General features: G+C 41.8%; 1 protein-coding gene across 1 annotated transcript; it reads left to right on the top strand.

Moving 5' to 3' along the window:
* Positions 1 to 1,482: 1,482 nt before the first annotated feature.
* Positions 1,483 to 16,383, top strand: TUBB6 (tubulin beta 6 class V). The gene is made up of 4 exons (XM_006269735.4): positions 1,483 to 4,631; positions 5,410 to 5,518; positions 6,655 to 6,765; positions 14,757 to 16,383. The coding sequence occupies exons 1-4, from the start codon at positions 4,575 to 4,577 to the stop codon at positions 15,818 to 15,820; spliced, it is 1,341 nt and encodes a 446-aa protein (XP_006269797.1). The 5' UTR covers positions 1,483 to 4,574; the 3' UTR covers positions 15,821 to 16,383.
* Positions 16,384 to 16,613: the final 230 nt, after the last annotated feature.

A 16,613-nucleotide genomic window follows, 5' to 3' on the forward strand; every position in this document is an offset into this window, starting at 1 on the left:
ATTGAGACCTGATTCTCAAAAGCATATGCTGAAAACAACACATGCATCTTCTTGTCCACTTATATCATCAGTAAGGAGAGTGTCTGCAGGAGAGAAATTTCCTCCTACACAGCTCACAGAATTTGCTCTGGGCTCTTCTCAGAGCATTTTTCTCTCACAATGCTTGATCCTACACTTCAGAAGTGCCATTTACTTGCACAGAGACAAAGCCATCGTATTAACAGGACTACCTCCTTTGAGAGCCACATTTTCAAGGAGGAAAAAAGAAGGCAGCAATCAGTGAGCTGGAACTCTGACTCACAGGGAAATAGTGGTCACTGCCCCTTCTATGACCTATAATCACACTAAACATGAAAATAAATTACTAAATAGAACATCTGTTGCAGTAATACTGGAGATATATGATATCCTTTTATGCTAAGGATGGAAGTTACAAAACACCTGACAAATAAATTAATTCACATAAGCAAATTGATTTTATCCCTGTTAAATAACTCACCTAGTTTAACTGTAATGTAACAAAATAAATATATTTCATTACAATACATTTGTACCAAGTTTGATTGAGCCTCTTAATTTATATGCACCATATGTATGAGAATGGACATATGGAAACCAGATACATTTTAAATATTTCTATGTCTTTTTGCAGTTTTGGAAACTTCACAATGGTCAAATGAAACAAGAAATAACAAGTGCTTTGACTTCCTCTTTGGTTTTTGATGTAGGAGGAGTTTTATTTATAAGATTGCTGACATGCCGATCCTTAGTGAGATGTGGGTTTTGAATATAGTTTTGATAATGAGCTGCTTCTTGTAAAATTATGCTGGTAGTACATGACGGATGCTTGTACATGTTCTTGTAAATCAAAATAAGATGACTAAAAATGACAAAAGATTAGGGAAACCTATCTGCATTGCTAATAATCATATTAATATCTTATAGTAACATGAACTTCTCATTACCCCTTAGAAATTTTTCTACCAAGTAGGAACATTTCACAAAAGCAGTATATTTAGGATGATCAGCTTTTCAAAATGCAAAGGTGGAACACATGTCTGCCTCCCACCCCTTCACCCCCCCCACCCCCCCATTGGGCGGCATGGCCGGAGCAGAGCCTGTGGGGGTGGGGAGGATGTGGGCTGCCTGCTGCTGGGCTCAGGGCTGCCCACCCTGCTGCCCTCCCCTGAGGGCTTCTGCAGGCCAGCAGCCAGGACCCAGCACAGGAGGGCAGAGATGCTCAGTGCTGCTGCTGCTACCACCACCAGGAGCCCCATACCAGCCAAGGTGTACCCTGCTCACCTGGAGGCAGTGGGGGCAGCAGTGGTGGTGCGGAGTTGTGCCCCCCTCTGCTGCTGAAAGGGCAAAGGGTGCCTCATCATGGCAGCATGGCTGGTGTGGGGCTCCCAGTGGTGGCAGCAGCAGCACCAAGCCTCCCCACCCCACTCCACTCCACCCTCCCACGCCAGGTCCTTCCCACTGGGTCATAGAAGCCCCATGGGGAGGGCAGTAGTGCAGGGAGCCCTGAGCCCTACAGTGGAAAGCCTGCATCCTCTCCCACCCTGCATACAAATCTTGGGGGCACATGTACCCCCATGCCTCTTCCCCAGCAGTGCACAGAGAGGTGGGGAACCAGCCCCCCTGTGCCTCCCAGACAAGCTACCTATGGCTCCATCCCACTTCCCCAGCTAGGCCTTGTGGCTGTGCATTTCCACCCTGGCCCTGGGGCCCAGGCCCCACATACCCCTTGGCTGGGCAGTATCCCCAGGCCCACTCCCTCCCTCACCATGGAGACCTCAATCTGTGCCCCCTCCGCCCCCACTCCGTAAGCCTTCCCCTCTTAGATTTACCTGCAGGCAGCTGGGGGATCTGCTCTCCATTGTATTGTTGGCCATGTGCACGTGTATGCACACACACATGCACATGGTACCCCCTGCATCCTGCTCCCCACAGCTCCAAGCAGGCCCTTGCAGGCTGGAACTCTGCCAGCCTGCAAGGGGAAACCATAGTTTCCCAAGTTTTTCTCCTTCAAAGGAATAAATCTGTGTTTTTCCATGGAGAAAAGAAAACCCAGATCCCTGCACATGATACTGAGATGATAGATGACTGTGGCGAGGGGAATCTGGGACAAATGCTGTCCCAGAATCATTCAGTCCGGGACCAGGACTTTATGTTTATATTTCAGGACTGTCCTGCCCAATTAGGGATGGGTGGTTACCTTAAGTATACTAAAAGCAACTACTTTTCCTGAAAAGCAGGACACAGCTTAGTAATCAAACCTCATGGCCACTAAACAGGGCAGAGCAACTCTGGTGTTTTTATAGGACAATTCAAAATATTCCATGTGGTGTTTTTTTTCTGACTGATTCTCATAGTTAAGAGGAAGATGACTATGTCTGATGTTATTGCTGGAACATCTTTTCTGTTTACTATGGTAACTTGTCTAGAACTTCCACACTTCATCCTGCATTATAGAATCCTTCTCCTTTATGACTCAGTATTTATTAATTTTCACAAGAACTAGAGGCTCAGTTTAAAGGTGCCAAATTGAGATAGAGAAAGGTATGTTATAAGCTTCTGTTTATTCAAAGAACAGGAACAGTATAACATAGGCAATGGCAGTGCGAGATTCCCTACACAGACCAGTACTTGAGCCATGATGCCATGGCACTCTGCAATACCATGGGATTCCTTTAAGAGTGCTGCACAAGATTAGCACTGTTAAGTATCTAGACACCTACACGATTGACACTATAAATCAATTCTAGGTGGGCTCCAGTCAGCTTGAACATGAGACGCAATTTAAAATTATAAATAATATGTGCAAATGATACACGTATGTTTAGACCACCTTCTTTACACAAGTGGTTCGAGTGATATACTGGGCGTATCTACATGAGACATTGACTGCAGAGCTGCCTGATTAGCTCTGCAGTAAAGTCTCAGCATCTACATGTGCTAGGCCTATTAGGCTGCAGGAAACTAATCAACTCTGTCATTAGTATTTGTAAACACAAGTACTATCTTATGGCATGGTTTAGTGAACAGCAATGCACATGTAGACACTGAACTGGCTGGTTGCCTCCTGGCTAGCCCCACACTGGAGCACCCTTGTGCCCCAGTCGGCCCCTCCACAGCACATTGAGCTGGGTCGGAGCAGCAACCTGGGTCCCTGCCAGCTGGGGCTGCTCTGACCCAGCTCAATATGCTATGGTCCCAGGCACACGTGTAAACATGGTGCCTGGGAACAATAAATTCTGGCATGGTATGCATCAGAGTTTATTGCATCGCATTGATTTCATGTGTAGACGCACCCACAGAGGAACTATTTATGGGTGTGAGACAGGCAGGGTTTGGCCCTAAACATTATTTATGTTTTACCAGCTGCTTCTGATGCCATATGTCTGTTAGGGTGTACATAGTCATGGGTTTGTGCAATTCATCAAGTTGTTTGGAGAGGCGTTTGGATGAAAGATGCCTAACGCACTAGTCAATACTGTCACATTGTTTCCTTGTAGTCCCCCACTGGTCTGTCTGTATCAGCTTATTGTCTCTGGTCTCATACTTAGATTTGGTGCTGGAAGCATCTTTTGGATTTGTGTTTGTACAGCATAATGTACATAATGTAATCTCCATCCATAACTAGGCTGCTCGGTGCTATGGTAAAACACAGAAAAAAATAATTCTAGAATGGCAACGCTGCTATTGTTATAAGACTGATGTGTGGGCTCCTGTTTTGAGCAAAGGATGTAGCACTACGAGTGACTGAGAACTCTAACTCTGGCTCTCATATTCCGGGCCACAGACTGCAAACCCTTACTCATGTGAGTAATGCATTGAAGACAGTGGTTTCCCTCTATATAAAATGAAGACAGTGCTTACTTTATAAGTAAGGCTAAATTGTCTGATGCTTGCAAAACATGGATTTGCATAGGAGTGAAGTATGGTGAGAAATATCTGTAACTTTTTCTTGTATATGTATGAAGTGTGTTGTTACGTGGTAAATACTAATCACAACATGCAAGAGCTAGTAATTATTTCTCAACTTACCTAATGCTAGAATTAAAAAAAAATCACAACACAACCATAAAACTTGAGACTATCCACAGTCTGCTGTCAGCAAAATACAGCTGCCTTTGCTCTATTCTGATGTTACTGGAAGACAAAGAGAGACATGCTATACAAATTTGAAGTGTTATTAACAATTATATTACGATCACTTGTTTTTGTTACTACTTTGAGCTTTGTCTGTTATAAATACATACTTTGGAGTAGAGATAATACCAAGTCCCACATGGTTAATGTTTTGGACTGTTCCACTTTGGTCCCTTAACAGCAATGTGGATGAAATGCCATTCACAGAGATCCAGCCCCAGGGGAGGCTGGCCAAAGCCAGTTGCTTAGCCTGGGCTGGCTGTTTGTGCAGGGAAGTTGCACACTGAGGAGAGCTGGGAGGGAGGATCACAGTCCTGGAGCCAATAAAACACTCACTGAGACTGCTGAACTCTGCAAAGAGTCAGAGAGAGAGGGCAAGAAAAAAGGGGAAAGAGAGATTTGGCCTTGCAAATATCACAATGAGGGAAATAGTGCACATCCAGGCTGGCCAGTGTGGAAATCAAATTGGAACAAAGGTAAGAGATCTTTCCCACCCCTAAATAGTAACGTTAACTTGCTTACTTTTTACTAAGAGCTGTATGTAGCGGCAGATACTTTACATTGCTGTCACAGCTCCTGTTTAAGCTTTCAGCAGCACAATGAAATGGCTCTGAAAAGCATCATTGCCTTCATGTGTTTTTTTTTCTTGAGAAACTCCAGGATAATTGGCAATTTCACTCATTGCTCTCCATGCCATGTTGGAGAATGTTTCTCTTACAACAAAATAGGCTCTGACCTCTCTTGAGATCTGTGCATATAGACTAGGCAGCTGGAAAACTAGCAAATAGGGAACGAAAAAACTCATCTCCTTCATGTGACCATAAAAGGCTTTGAAAAAAAATTAGAATGAAGGAGGAAAAAATGACTGGGGACAGTGGATCAAAAGAACAAAAAAGGCAGCAAAAATAAAAACAACCGACAAATAGCCATCAAAAAATCCTGCAGAATCCCAACCGTTTGTATGGTTGGTTTGAAATCCTGGTGCCTGTCTGCTTGGCTTTGTCTCTCCCCAACCCCACCCCATCTCCTCGCTGCTGTTCAGGCCAGGGGTAGGGAGGGGCTCAGAGGAGCAGTTCTCAGACATGCCAAGAATTTGGCAGCTGTTACTGCAACACATGCCTCCAAGGGCTGCCCTGTCCCTGCCAGGATTTGGATAATATGACGTCCCTGAAAGAGATGTGTATTGCTTTAGCAAAACAATCTAGTGGTTGTGTTTTAACCAAGTTTCTCCCACTTTTTCTTTCCCCCCTAAAGTTTTGGGAAGTGATCAGTGATGAGCATGGCATTGACCCAGCGGGAGGTTACATCGGTGACTCAGCATTGCAGCTGGAGAGAATCAATGTCTACTATAATGAATCATCTTGTAAGTGTATGGCAGCAGCTGCCTGAGGAGAAGTCACAAGGGGAGAAAGACGGGTCCTCCCTTAATGGGAGGAGGCATGTGAAGATAGCAAAGGCTTACTCATAGCTTCAGCTACAGACTTGATGAGACATGTGTGCATGGTTTTATTTGGAATCCATCATCTGGAGTTACTTTCTCAGCAGAGGGGAATGGTACAGGACAGCTACAAAACTATCAGTTATGGGGATTTTTTTGTTTTTTAGTTTGTGATAGATATTCTCTTGTAAGATGTGATTAATTCAAGTAAATGTGCCTCATTAGTTGGCTGATGCTAACCAGTCCCTTTTGCAATTGTACATTCATAGTCCATTGACTATGATTTCAGAAGCTATTAGAGTTGAGCCTTTCTTTGCTGGGAGGATCAGTGGTGATTCAGTGAAGCAGCAGCATCCCAGAACAGCTGATGTGGAAGGTGCTGTGCTGCTGAGGGAGTTGCCCCCGGTACGATCTGTAAAACTGCAAACAAGACTCCCTGTGCACATTCAAGACACTTTTAGTAAGTGTGGAAGTGTCACTGTGTCCTGGACAACTTCCAGCTTAGGGCATTCATTTTGTCTGCATGAATCTATGATCTAATTTTGAGTGGAAAAGGCATTCTTTGCTTCCTGTTATTAATTGTTATGTAGTAATGGAGCACACTGTTTTCCACCTCTTAAACTGGCTCCATTTCAGTCAAGGAAGGAAAAGATTCCTTAAAGTATAAATTTGCAAAGCATTTTAAGATCATTTGAATGAAGGCCCCTTCATACGATTGTATACAATTACAGCTGCTTACCAAGAACATGCAACTCATTTTGCCACAAAGTTGTCTCTCTGGAAGCCAACTGGTAAAAAGCTGTTTTAAAATACAGTTTAGGACGGTGCATATGACTGAAAACCCCAAATTATTTAAATCAGCTAGTTAATCACAATAATTTCTTCTGTAATGCTTGAGAGGAAAGATTCCTTTTTAGGAAGATGAAAGCTGTATAAAGATACACAAGCAAGCTAAACAGCCTAAAATGAAATATAGTTTGTTCGTATATTACACTAAGAAATATAATAGAAGAAATTAGCCTATTTTCATATGCTAAGAATGTATTGACTTTTTATTGTAGCCCAGAAATTTGTTCCCAGAGCAGTTTTAGTGGACTTGGAACCAGGAACCATGGATAGCGTGCGATCAGGTCCATTTGGTCAACTCTTTCGACCCGATAATTTCATCTTCGGTACGTGACTATCATCTTTGCTTTTAAAAATAGATGGTCAGTTACCAAAAAGTAACTTTCAAGTTAAAATGTACCTTGGATAAAAAGCATGAGAGCTGGGCTGTTTCCTCTACCCCGAGCAGCTGTAAGCAATCATTACTAACAAAAATTGAGAATCTAACGACACAATTCAAACTAACCAAAAAAATAACCTTTATCCAAAATAGGGTCAAACACCACTCTGTTAATTTCACTGAAAATCCCCTCAATTGCACATATTTACTAAACATTCTCTGTGATGTTCTGCTAATCTACACCATGCAATATCTATTTCATGTAAAGAAAAAATCCTGAGGGCCTCTATACTTTCATTAAGAAAAAATAGGGAATGAAAGACCTACCCTCGCTTACATAATCCATTAATAGTTGGATACCAATGAGAAACTGAGGAAAACAAATGATAAAGTACAGAACAGATTGTCATATACAATCTAGCACTAGGATGGTTGTTTTCCAGTAAAATTAGGAACTAACTTAAAACCGAACAGAACTGACACTGAAAGCAAATGGGGAGTTTCCATCCCATGTTGTTCTTTTTCCAGGATGCAAAGGTAGACCACAGATCCAAGCAATGGTAACTTTGGAAAAGCTAGTTTCTGAATTTCCATTATACAGCTGTGCTCACAGACCAGACCAACCCCCTGAAAATTAATTCACCTACGCATTGGAATCAGAACTTTGCAGACAGCACCCACCTCTAAATACAGCCAAATGAGCAGAAAGTCTCTCTTGAACAATAGGTTGCTGTACTGTACTCTCTTCCTGCCAAGCAAACAATGAGCTAATGCCACATGATTAAGTGGTGTCTGACGCTGAGTCTACAGCCAGCATCAGGCACTTTCCTCCAAATCTGCTGAATAATGTAGAATGGCTGCCTTTGAGCTCAAGCAATAATCTATTATGTCAGAAGCCAACAAAGCCTTTTGTTTTCTCTGTGTTATATCTGTTCCAAACAAAAGACTTTGTGGCAACAGCTGATAATTCCATACTTGCCATATTCCAAACCACTGAGACTTATGCTGATAGGGAGAGATTTCAAGCAGTTTTTTTTGCCCTCCCCACTGAAGTCCATATCAAAATAGGTCACAGTTTAGGTGTATTAAATACCTTTAATTTTCTTGAACATATGGGGCCTAGTCCTGCTGTCTTCCCACACTTTCCAGTAAGATCAAGGAGAAATTTTGCATGTGCAAGAAATAAGCAATCAGGATCTTAATTGCAGTTTGCATTAACAAGCTAACTGACCTAAAGGAAAGCTTCCTAGGAACTCTCCTGCTGTTTGTTTTTCTTGCTGTGCTCCTGTTTCCTAAGCTCAGGGTGGATGTGGATCACACCCACTTTGGCTATGTCACATTCAGGAAAGCTTAATGGTCTGCAAACACATGCTGCACCAAATTCACTAAATATAATTAGAAGTGGATTTATTCAAATGGAAGCAACCATTTCCCTACTTCCCTTATTTAAATGGAAGCAACCATTCTTCCATCAGCCAAAGTGTGCTCAGTATTGATTTAGCTTAAGTCAATTCCCTACCAGTTTAAAAGTGAACATACAATGGGGATGCCATGATTTATTTTAGATTGTACAATCCTTGGGACTAGGATCATCTATTTGTTCTGTGTTTGTACAGTTCCAAGGGCAATGAGGTGTTGGGTGCATGAGTAGGACTTCAAGGAATGCAAATATTACAATACATATAATAATAAACAAGTAGTGTTTGTATTTAAAGTTACATCAGTGTCACTTTTAATTGTTTTAAAATTAGATTAATAAAACTGGGGCAAAATGCCATGAGTAATCTTAATTCAGTTTAAGCCAAGTTTACATCAAACTGGAAATAGTCAGGGTAAGCTACATTAATATGAGCAAGGTTTAAACAGAATCCAAAGTATCTACAGAAGTCACACAGCTATGAAAACCCCCCCAAAGTCTTAAATTTACTTCCAAATGTATCTTGTATAGTTTCCCCATCAATAAAATGAAGAGGCATTGATGTTATGAAGATTTGGTATTAGCTGGGAAACCTTAATTTGGCTGTCATCACAGGCACTTTCTTCCATGGGAAGCCTGCCTGATTCTGTGCACAAAATGAACCATCTCAGGGGGTACACAGGGATTGTGCAAGATCTACAGAATTCCTCCCTCATTTGTTGCAAAAATCAAAAGTAGAGAATGAGACTGGAGATTGTAGGAAGAGAAAGCATGGCCTTGTAGTCTGAAAACAGGATTCTATCCCTGCCTCTGCCAGAGGCTCCATTTTGATTCTAAATATGAAACATTCTTCACAGCTGGTTGCTAATTACACGTCTGTAATTTTTTTGAGCATCTGACTTGAGACTTTGGAGTCTAATTTGCACACATGCTGAGCACTGGCAGTTGCAACTTAATGCAGTAGGAGCTCTGATAGGATTTATAATGCTAAGGCTTATGTATCTAAGATAGAATACCTAATGATAGTTAACCTTGTCTGCCAATGCTAGCGAATACTTTTAACCTCAATCCCTCTGTGCCTCAGTTCCCTGTCTGTAAAATGGGGGCATTAATGCCCACTCACCATACAGAGGTGATATGAAAACAACTCCATTAATGCTGGTTAGCACATTGATACTATAGTGCAATGGCTCCCAACCTCAGGGTGCAGCCCAAATCAGGGTCATGGGGGTCCGCCCCTTACTCCATCCCTCCTGCTTGTGGGGCTTTCCTGGTGCACAGTCCATGCAGCTCTTGCCACCGCTGCCCCCTGCAATCCCGGCCCAGCCCAGGCTCTGTTGGTGCTGCCGGGCATGAGTGAGTTGGTGGTGGGGCCAGGGATCGCAACCTGGATTTAGGGCGCAGCAAAAATGGTTGGGAGCCACTGCTATAGTGAATAGAGTGACAGCATGCTACAGGGAGCACCACAGAAAAGCCTGTAAAGAAATTAATACTTCTGCCCTCAGGGCAGGATTTGAATAGCGTACAGTGTATAAGGCACTGGATCACACATTGAATAAATAGCTGAAAGTCAAAGGTTCACCCAATCCTAACAGCCCATAGCACGAGGCAAGGGCAGATCAAGGGGGAAGGGGGGTGCACTTGCACTCCCCTTTGAATCCTGCTCTGCCCAGAGCTTAAAGGCAACTACCTGGCAGTGGCAGCAGCACTTCTAATCAGGGAGCAGTGAGCAAGTCAATGAACTTCATTGGAAGACTTACCTTATAAATCAACCTGATTCCTTATAAACTCTTCATTCCACAGGTGTTAATAACCCACTCCTTTTTAATGGTTCTTAATAGTTCCACTACTCAAACCATCCTTTCTTCTGGAATTCTTTCTGTTAGTTGCTCCTGACAATGTAGCTCCTAGTCTACAGCTCTGCAGACTGTATTTAGCTCTAGCTAGAAACATTAAGTCAGGTGTGGAAATTTTTACTCAGGTGTGAAAACTTTCAGAGAAGCACTGGGTGCACCGTCAAGATGCTCAAGAAGGCTTGATTTTGTTTTCTGAATCTGAAAGAGATGTACGTTTAATTCTAATGACTACAGGACTAATGAAACAACAAAACAAAGTCTTTTGAGTATTTTTGTCTAGTTAGTTGTATTTTTATACATAATATATGATATGACAAAATAATGTACATTCCAACAAAGTTCTATTTATTTTTGCTTCAATCGAACTGCAAAAGGTAGACCTAGGCCCCCAGCATATTAGTAATGCTTCTAGGTTTTCTTTAACTAGAGAAAAATGTGTGTTGTATTATATGTGATGAGGTACCACACCATCTGCATCTCCCTTTCCAAAATCCTAGATTTGCCCCAGGGGTTAGGTGATTAATGCATGCTAGATAGTGTAACTAATAGCACACATGGGATATGTGCTAACATCATATCCATTTCCAGCTTGAATGATCATGTATTCATTTAGAGCTGGGTTGATTAGGAGGAGGATTTCGCATGAATCAAGAATGGGCCTTGAACGCATAGGTTTAGAATTGTAGCAAAAGAGGCCTATACCCTGGCCACATACTGAACAATCACCATAAAGTAAAACAGAATAGTGGTTTAGTGTGTGTGTACTGAATGAGATAAGAATCCTGGAAAGATTCATTCTCATTCCCATTCTCACCACCTATCCAGCCCCCAGTGCCTTCTCCCTAAGGCTTCCATCAAACCTCCAGTCTCTTTATTCAGTCAGCATAAGATTCCCAATCTGGGCTCACTTGCCTCTCTTGACCCAATAATATTCTGCTGCAATCCTTTTGCTTGTGAGAAGTACTTCTCTTCCTGTGCCCCTTTTACCTTCATCAGCCCTTCACCTCCAGTCTTCTTGTCCAGACAATCCTAGTTTCACAGAGAAGTAAGGCTGAAAGGGACCTCAAGAGAAGAGCTCACCTAGTTTAAGCAGGGATCAAACCTGCAACTGTGGTATTAGCACCGTGTTTTAACCAACCAAGTTACTGCTTTTTCTCTCCCTAGATCCTTGTATAGTTCAGTGCACCCCATCTCCTTGTCTAACCAGTCACAGTCAGAGTAAACAGACTCCTCCAAATCTAGTCCTTTTCCTTCTCCTGGATGTGGCTTTTGCCTCCTCTGCATTTTTATCAATTGGCTTCCTGTTGCATATTGTCTGGGTGCTTGTATTAGGACATGGAACACAAGAGGGGGCTCCTTTTTCTCAGTTGCTAGACCCAGAGGCATCCTAGCCTGATAATGGCATGTGCAGTCAGCACTGAGTCCTGTGCAAGATGGAGCATGCTTAGGGAGGATGGAGTCTTTGGTAGTTTTAGTTAGTAGAATCAGATGAGTCTCTACTGAGTGTATATGAACTGCAGTTTTCAAAAGCCAAATATGGGTGGATTTTCATAAAAGCCACATCCCTGACACAAAGGCCATTCCCAGCCAAATTGCAAGTCCCTGTTCCAAAGCACAGGGCAGTACAACTTAAAAAAAACACCATGTGGCTGGGATTTAACATGGGCAAAACAATTTATTTTCCCTTTCTCTTAAAACAGGGCATCCAAAACAAACAAACAAAAAATCCAGCATGGGGCAGGCAAATATCTAGTATCAAAAACTTCAGCTCAGACAGTTTAAGTTTCATCATGTTATAATTAACTGATAATGGAAAATCCTGAGCACATATAACAATCGGCAGTTCTACCAGGCCTACTTTTACTACTGTTTTTGTTTCACTAGTTGGACTTTAGATCTAGCAGAAATATTTGCTGTAAATTACAATTTAAAGAAAGTCTGCATCAGTAAACTTATGGCCATCTACCAGAGCCTTTCAAACTGCAAGCTTTTGCAGTCTTTCATTTTACTTAGAGATGTCACAAGCAACACAATAGATCTTTAATTAAGATATATTAATCTGGGAATTTAGAGTATTCATCATATAGCAAAACATCTTCTGAAGTCCTCATCTTTATCATTTTCTCAGGAAAAGAAATCTATAGGTAGAGCCAAACCAAATTCAATTCAAGTTACTTTATCAAATGTAAACTGTTGTCTCGCAACTTAAACAGTTTTATTTCTGCCTCCATGGTATAATGGTATCATCACTAATGCCATTAAATTATACAGCTTTCTGCCACAGTTTTTTGTTTCATTTTATGGTAGATTGTTAGTTTTTCCCTCTTTATATCCCTCTCTAAATCAGCCTTTACAGGACCAGTTTCCAGTGCCTTGGATTTGTTTCCTGGCTCAATGTTATAAAATTCAATGGAAAATTTCCTGCATTTGTTTATATTATTTCATTTGAAACTGAACAACTCCTCTAATTGTGATTGAGAGGGATTCAGATCACTGCATGGTCACAAACCTAATAAACTATAATAGGTGCTCCAAAAATACCTATAATTCTCTGAATCAAAGGAGACAAAATAAGTGCAACTTTTGTGCTATTTATCTTACCACCAAACACATCCTATGCACCCACCTTGCTTTGAGAAACTTGCCTTTCCATGCTTCACATTTGTTCCCCATTAGTTTCCCATGTGTGTTTTCTACCCATTCCAATTAGAGCCAATCCCTCCTACTTAAGGGCCACTTTGCAGAGTAAGACACTGTAGTATCAATCTGGTCCTTTAGTAGGATCCTACCATACGCACAGAGCATTACTTTTTGCTAGCATTCTGACTGATGTGGCTAGTCACTCTGGCTGAACAAAGGTAATTTGAAGTTTATTCTGTGCTGGAGGATATTGTTTTGCATGCTATGCAGCTGGACAGGAAATACAGAGCTTCCCACATACTTAAAAGAAAATATAGCAACATATAGAACAATGCCTTTGCTAACCCAAAACAGAACAAGGAAACTGAAGCTTGGTGTAGTAAAGATAACATATGCAATATTTGAACAGTACCAAACCCTGTGATGTAGGTGGTCCACAATATATACAGTGGGTCTTAAAGTGAGTCACGGAGATAAGGAAGGAGGAGAAGAGTAGATCAGAGCTTTGAAAACTGGAAACCCTGGGTGTGATTGAGTAGTACTTATACACTGCATTTGGTGGGACTATCCAGTAAGTAGTAATTAATGTTAATGGCGTGTCAAACCTGGTCCCCTCTTACAACCTTCTACTATCAAAGCAGTAGAACACTAAAGTACACTGGGAAGGACCCGGAATAAGAAGGACTAAGGGTGTTACAAGATTCCAAAGCAAGTAGTCAGCTTTATTGCTACATCTGCTTTGTAGAAGGCAAAAATAAAGGGCCAAAATTATCAGTGAATAATGAAAACTACTCATAAGAACAGACCGAAATAAACAGATTAAGTTTTTCTAAAAATTTACAGAGCTCAAGCTGTCCAGTTCTCTCTAAAGTTCTCTCTCAGATGTAGAGACACAAGCTCCATTGATTTTACAGTCACTTACGTCAGTGCAATGTAAGACTAACTCGGTGCATCTACAAATGAAATTAGCATGTGGCAATAAACTCCAGTGCAGTTAGCACTGGAATTTATTGCTCCCAGACACAGTGTTTACATATGCACCCAGGACCGCAGCATGTTGAGCCACAGCAGAGGAGCCACGGCTGGCGGGGCCTGTCGCCCCAGAGCTATTCCGCCCCAGCTCAACATGCTGCGGAGGAGCTGGCTGGGGCATGAGGGTGCTCCCATGCGGGCTACCCTGCAGGCAGGCCCCCATGCTGTAGCACCCTTGTGCCCCACCCAACTCCAGTCACCGTCTATGTATGCGTTTCAGCACACTAAATAACTCCGCCATAGGATAGGACTTGTTCTGGAAAGTACTATTTTACAGCAGAGTTAATTAATTTACTGTGCCCTAATAGGGGTGCAAGTGTAGACAGTGATGTTTTACTGTGGAGCTTATTAGTCAACTCCACAGTAAAGCACACATGTAGATGCACCCACAGCATAAAAACAACCTGTTCAGGATGACTGAAGTGTTGCATCTCGTGCATTCATTTACACATGTCCAAAGCGAGTGGAGATAAAAAGCCAAGAACCGAGTGAGCATGGAAACTGAAGCGCTCTTCAGTGTAAAACATGCTCACTCATGTAGACTCCCTCATACTTTAAAATGGGCCACCCACACTAGGGATGAAGTAACTTTGATCAGGCAGCACAAGCAACTTGCCCTAACACTGCCCAGACTGCAATTTGTTGCCAGATAAATAAAGAGGTATTATTTCTGAGTGTATAACTTGGTTTCTGTAAAGATTTCAAAGCATGCTTGAAAGTGAAAATTCTTAGAAACACTCGTAAATGAAAGAGAAACTGCTAGCTAAGTGTAACACATGAAACAATAGCTCACACACTTACAACTCATCGTATATATGTGATTTGAAGCCATTACACCTCTAAGCTTAAGAGTGGTGCAGCACATTGACCTGTGAACTGCTTGCAAACTGCCCTGTTTGCTCTCCCCTGCTTACTTCATAAGAAGGTACTTATGATGGTTTAGCACCTATCAATAACTTTTATATTTTCTTTCCTTATCCTATGTTATTTCAGGACAAACAGGTGCAGGAAATAATTGGGCCAAAGGACATTATACAGAAGGAGCAGAACTGGTAGATTCAGTGCTTGATGTAGTAAGAAAAGAATGTGAACACTGTGATTGCTTGCAAGGATTTCAGCTCACTCATTCCCTTGGAGGAGGAACAGGTTCTGGCATGGGAACACTACTCATCAGCAAAATCCGAGAAGAATATCCAGATAGGATAATGAATACATTTAGCGTCATGCCTTCTCCAAAAGTCTCTGACACAGTGGTAGAGCCTTATAATGCCACGCTCTCAGTCCACCAGCTGGTTGAAAATACGGATGAAACTTACTGCATCGATAATGAAGCTTTGTATGACATCTGCTTCCGCACCTTGAAGCTTACCACCCCTACATACGGAGATTTAAACCACTTGGTGTCTGCTACAATGAGTGGAGTTACCACATCGTTGCGTTTTCCAGGCCAGCTGAATGCTGATCTTCGGAAGCTGGCAGTAAACATGGTCCCATTCCCACGCCTTCACTTTTTCATGCCAGGCTTTGCTCCTTTGACAGCCCGGGGTAGCCAGCAATACCGAGCACTCACAGTTCCGGAGCTCACTCAACAGATGTTTGATGCTAAGAACATGATGGCAGCCTGTGACCCAAGACATGGACGATATTTGACAGTGGCCACAGTCTTCCGAGGTCCCATGTCCATGAAAGAGGTTGATGAGCAGATGCTGGCCATCCAAAATAAGAACAGCAGCTACTTTGTGGAGTGGATCCCAAATAACGTAAAAGTGGCTGTTTGTGACATCCCACCCCGTGGCCTCAAGATGGCCTCTACCTTCATTGGTAACAGCACAGCTATTCAAGAGCTTTTCAAAAGGATCTCTGAGCAGTTTTCTGCCATGTTTAGGAGAAAAGCCTTCCTCCACTGGTTTACAGGAGAAGGAATGGATGAAATGGAATTTACAGAAGCAGAAAGCAACATGAATGACCTGGTTTCGGAATACCAGCAGTACCAAGAAGCTGCAGCAAATGATGGAGAGGAAGCATTTGAAGATGACGAGGAAGAAATCAATGAATAAAACCAATTATCTTATAGCAGGTCAAAATTCTTATATCTGGATTTCTAAAATTAGGTTTAAAAAGCCATATTTAGGTTCCAAAAGAAAAATGAAAATGTAGTTGATGAGGGTGTGCCCATTTAGATTCTGCTAACTTAAGCAGGACCTGCAAAAGCTTAGCACCTCTGAAATTCAGGCCATTTCTATTTAGGAGCTTAATTTTAGGTGCCCGATTTTAGAATTTTGGCATAAGAATCTGTCCAAGGAAATCACTAGATTTCTTCAAATAAGCAAAACTGTCTTTCACAGAAAGTTGTACAAGAGGCAGAAGGGGAATGGGTATACATTTGGGAAAAAGGCTGAACTGTTTTAATCAAACTGAGAACAGCAAAAACTGGTGGATCTTCAAAGTGTAAAAATACGGCACTGAATGTACAGTACTGAACTTCCAAGAGCTAAAATCTATTAATACAGAGAAAGAAATGTTTTATCCATGTTCAACTCTTTACATAGTAAATCTTGATACTAATATTTGACTTCAGACATTTAACAGCAAAACTAAATAAAAATAAGTATCCTCTCAATACCAGTGTTTTGACCCATCAATACCTAATATACTTAGAGTGAACTGAGGAAAAAATGTTTACTAGAAATGTTTTCAAGAACTGTAATGCCTATGTACTCTCAGAACTTCTTTACCAACTTGTCCCAGGATATTCACACCATGTATACATGCAACCTATGCACTACATGACAGATCTTGTGCAGGCTCTCCAATGATATGCTTGAATCTAAAGGATTTAAGATAGTAAGA

The sequence above is a fragment of the Alligator mississippiensis genome, chromosome 3 (assembly GCF_030867095.1).
Source record: "Alligator mississippiensis isolate rAllMis1 chromosome 3, rAllMis1, whole genome shotgun sequence".
In the NCBI taxonomy this organism is placed as follows: Eukaryota; Metazoa; Chordata; order Crocodylia; family Alligatoridae; genus Alligator; species Alligator mississippiensis.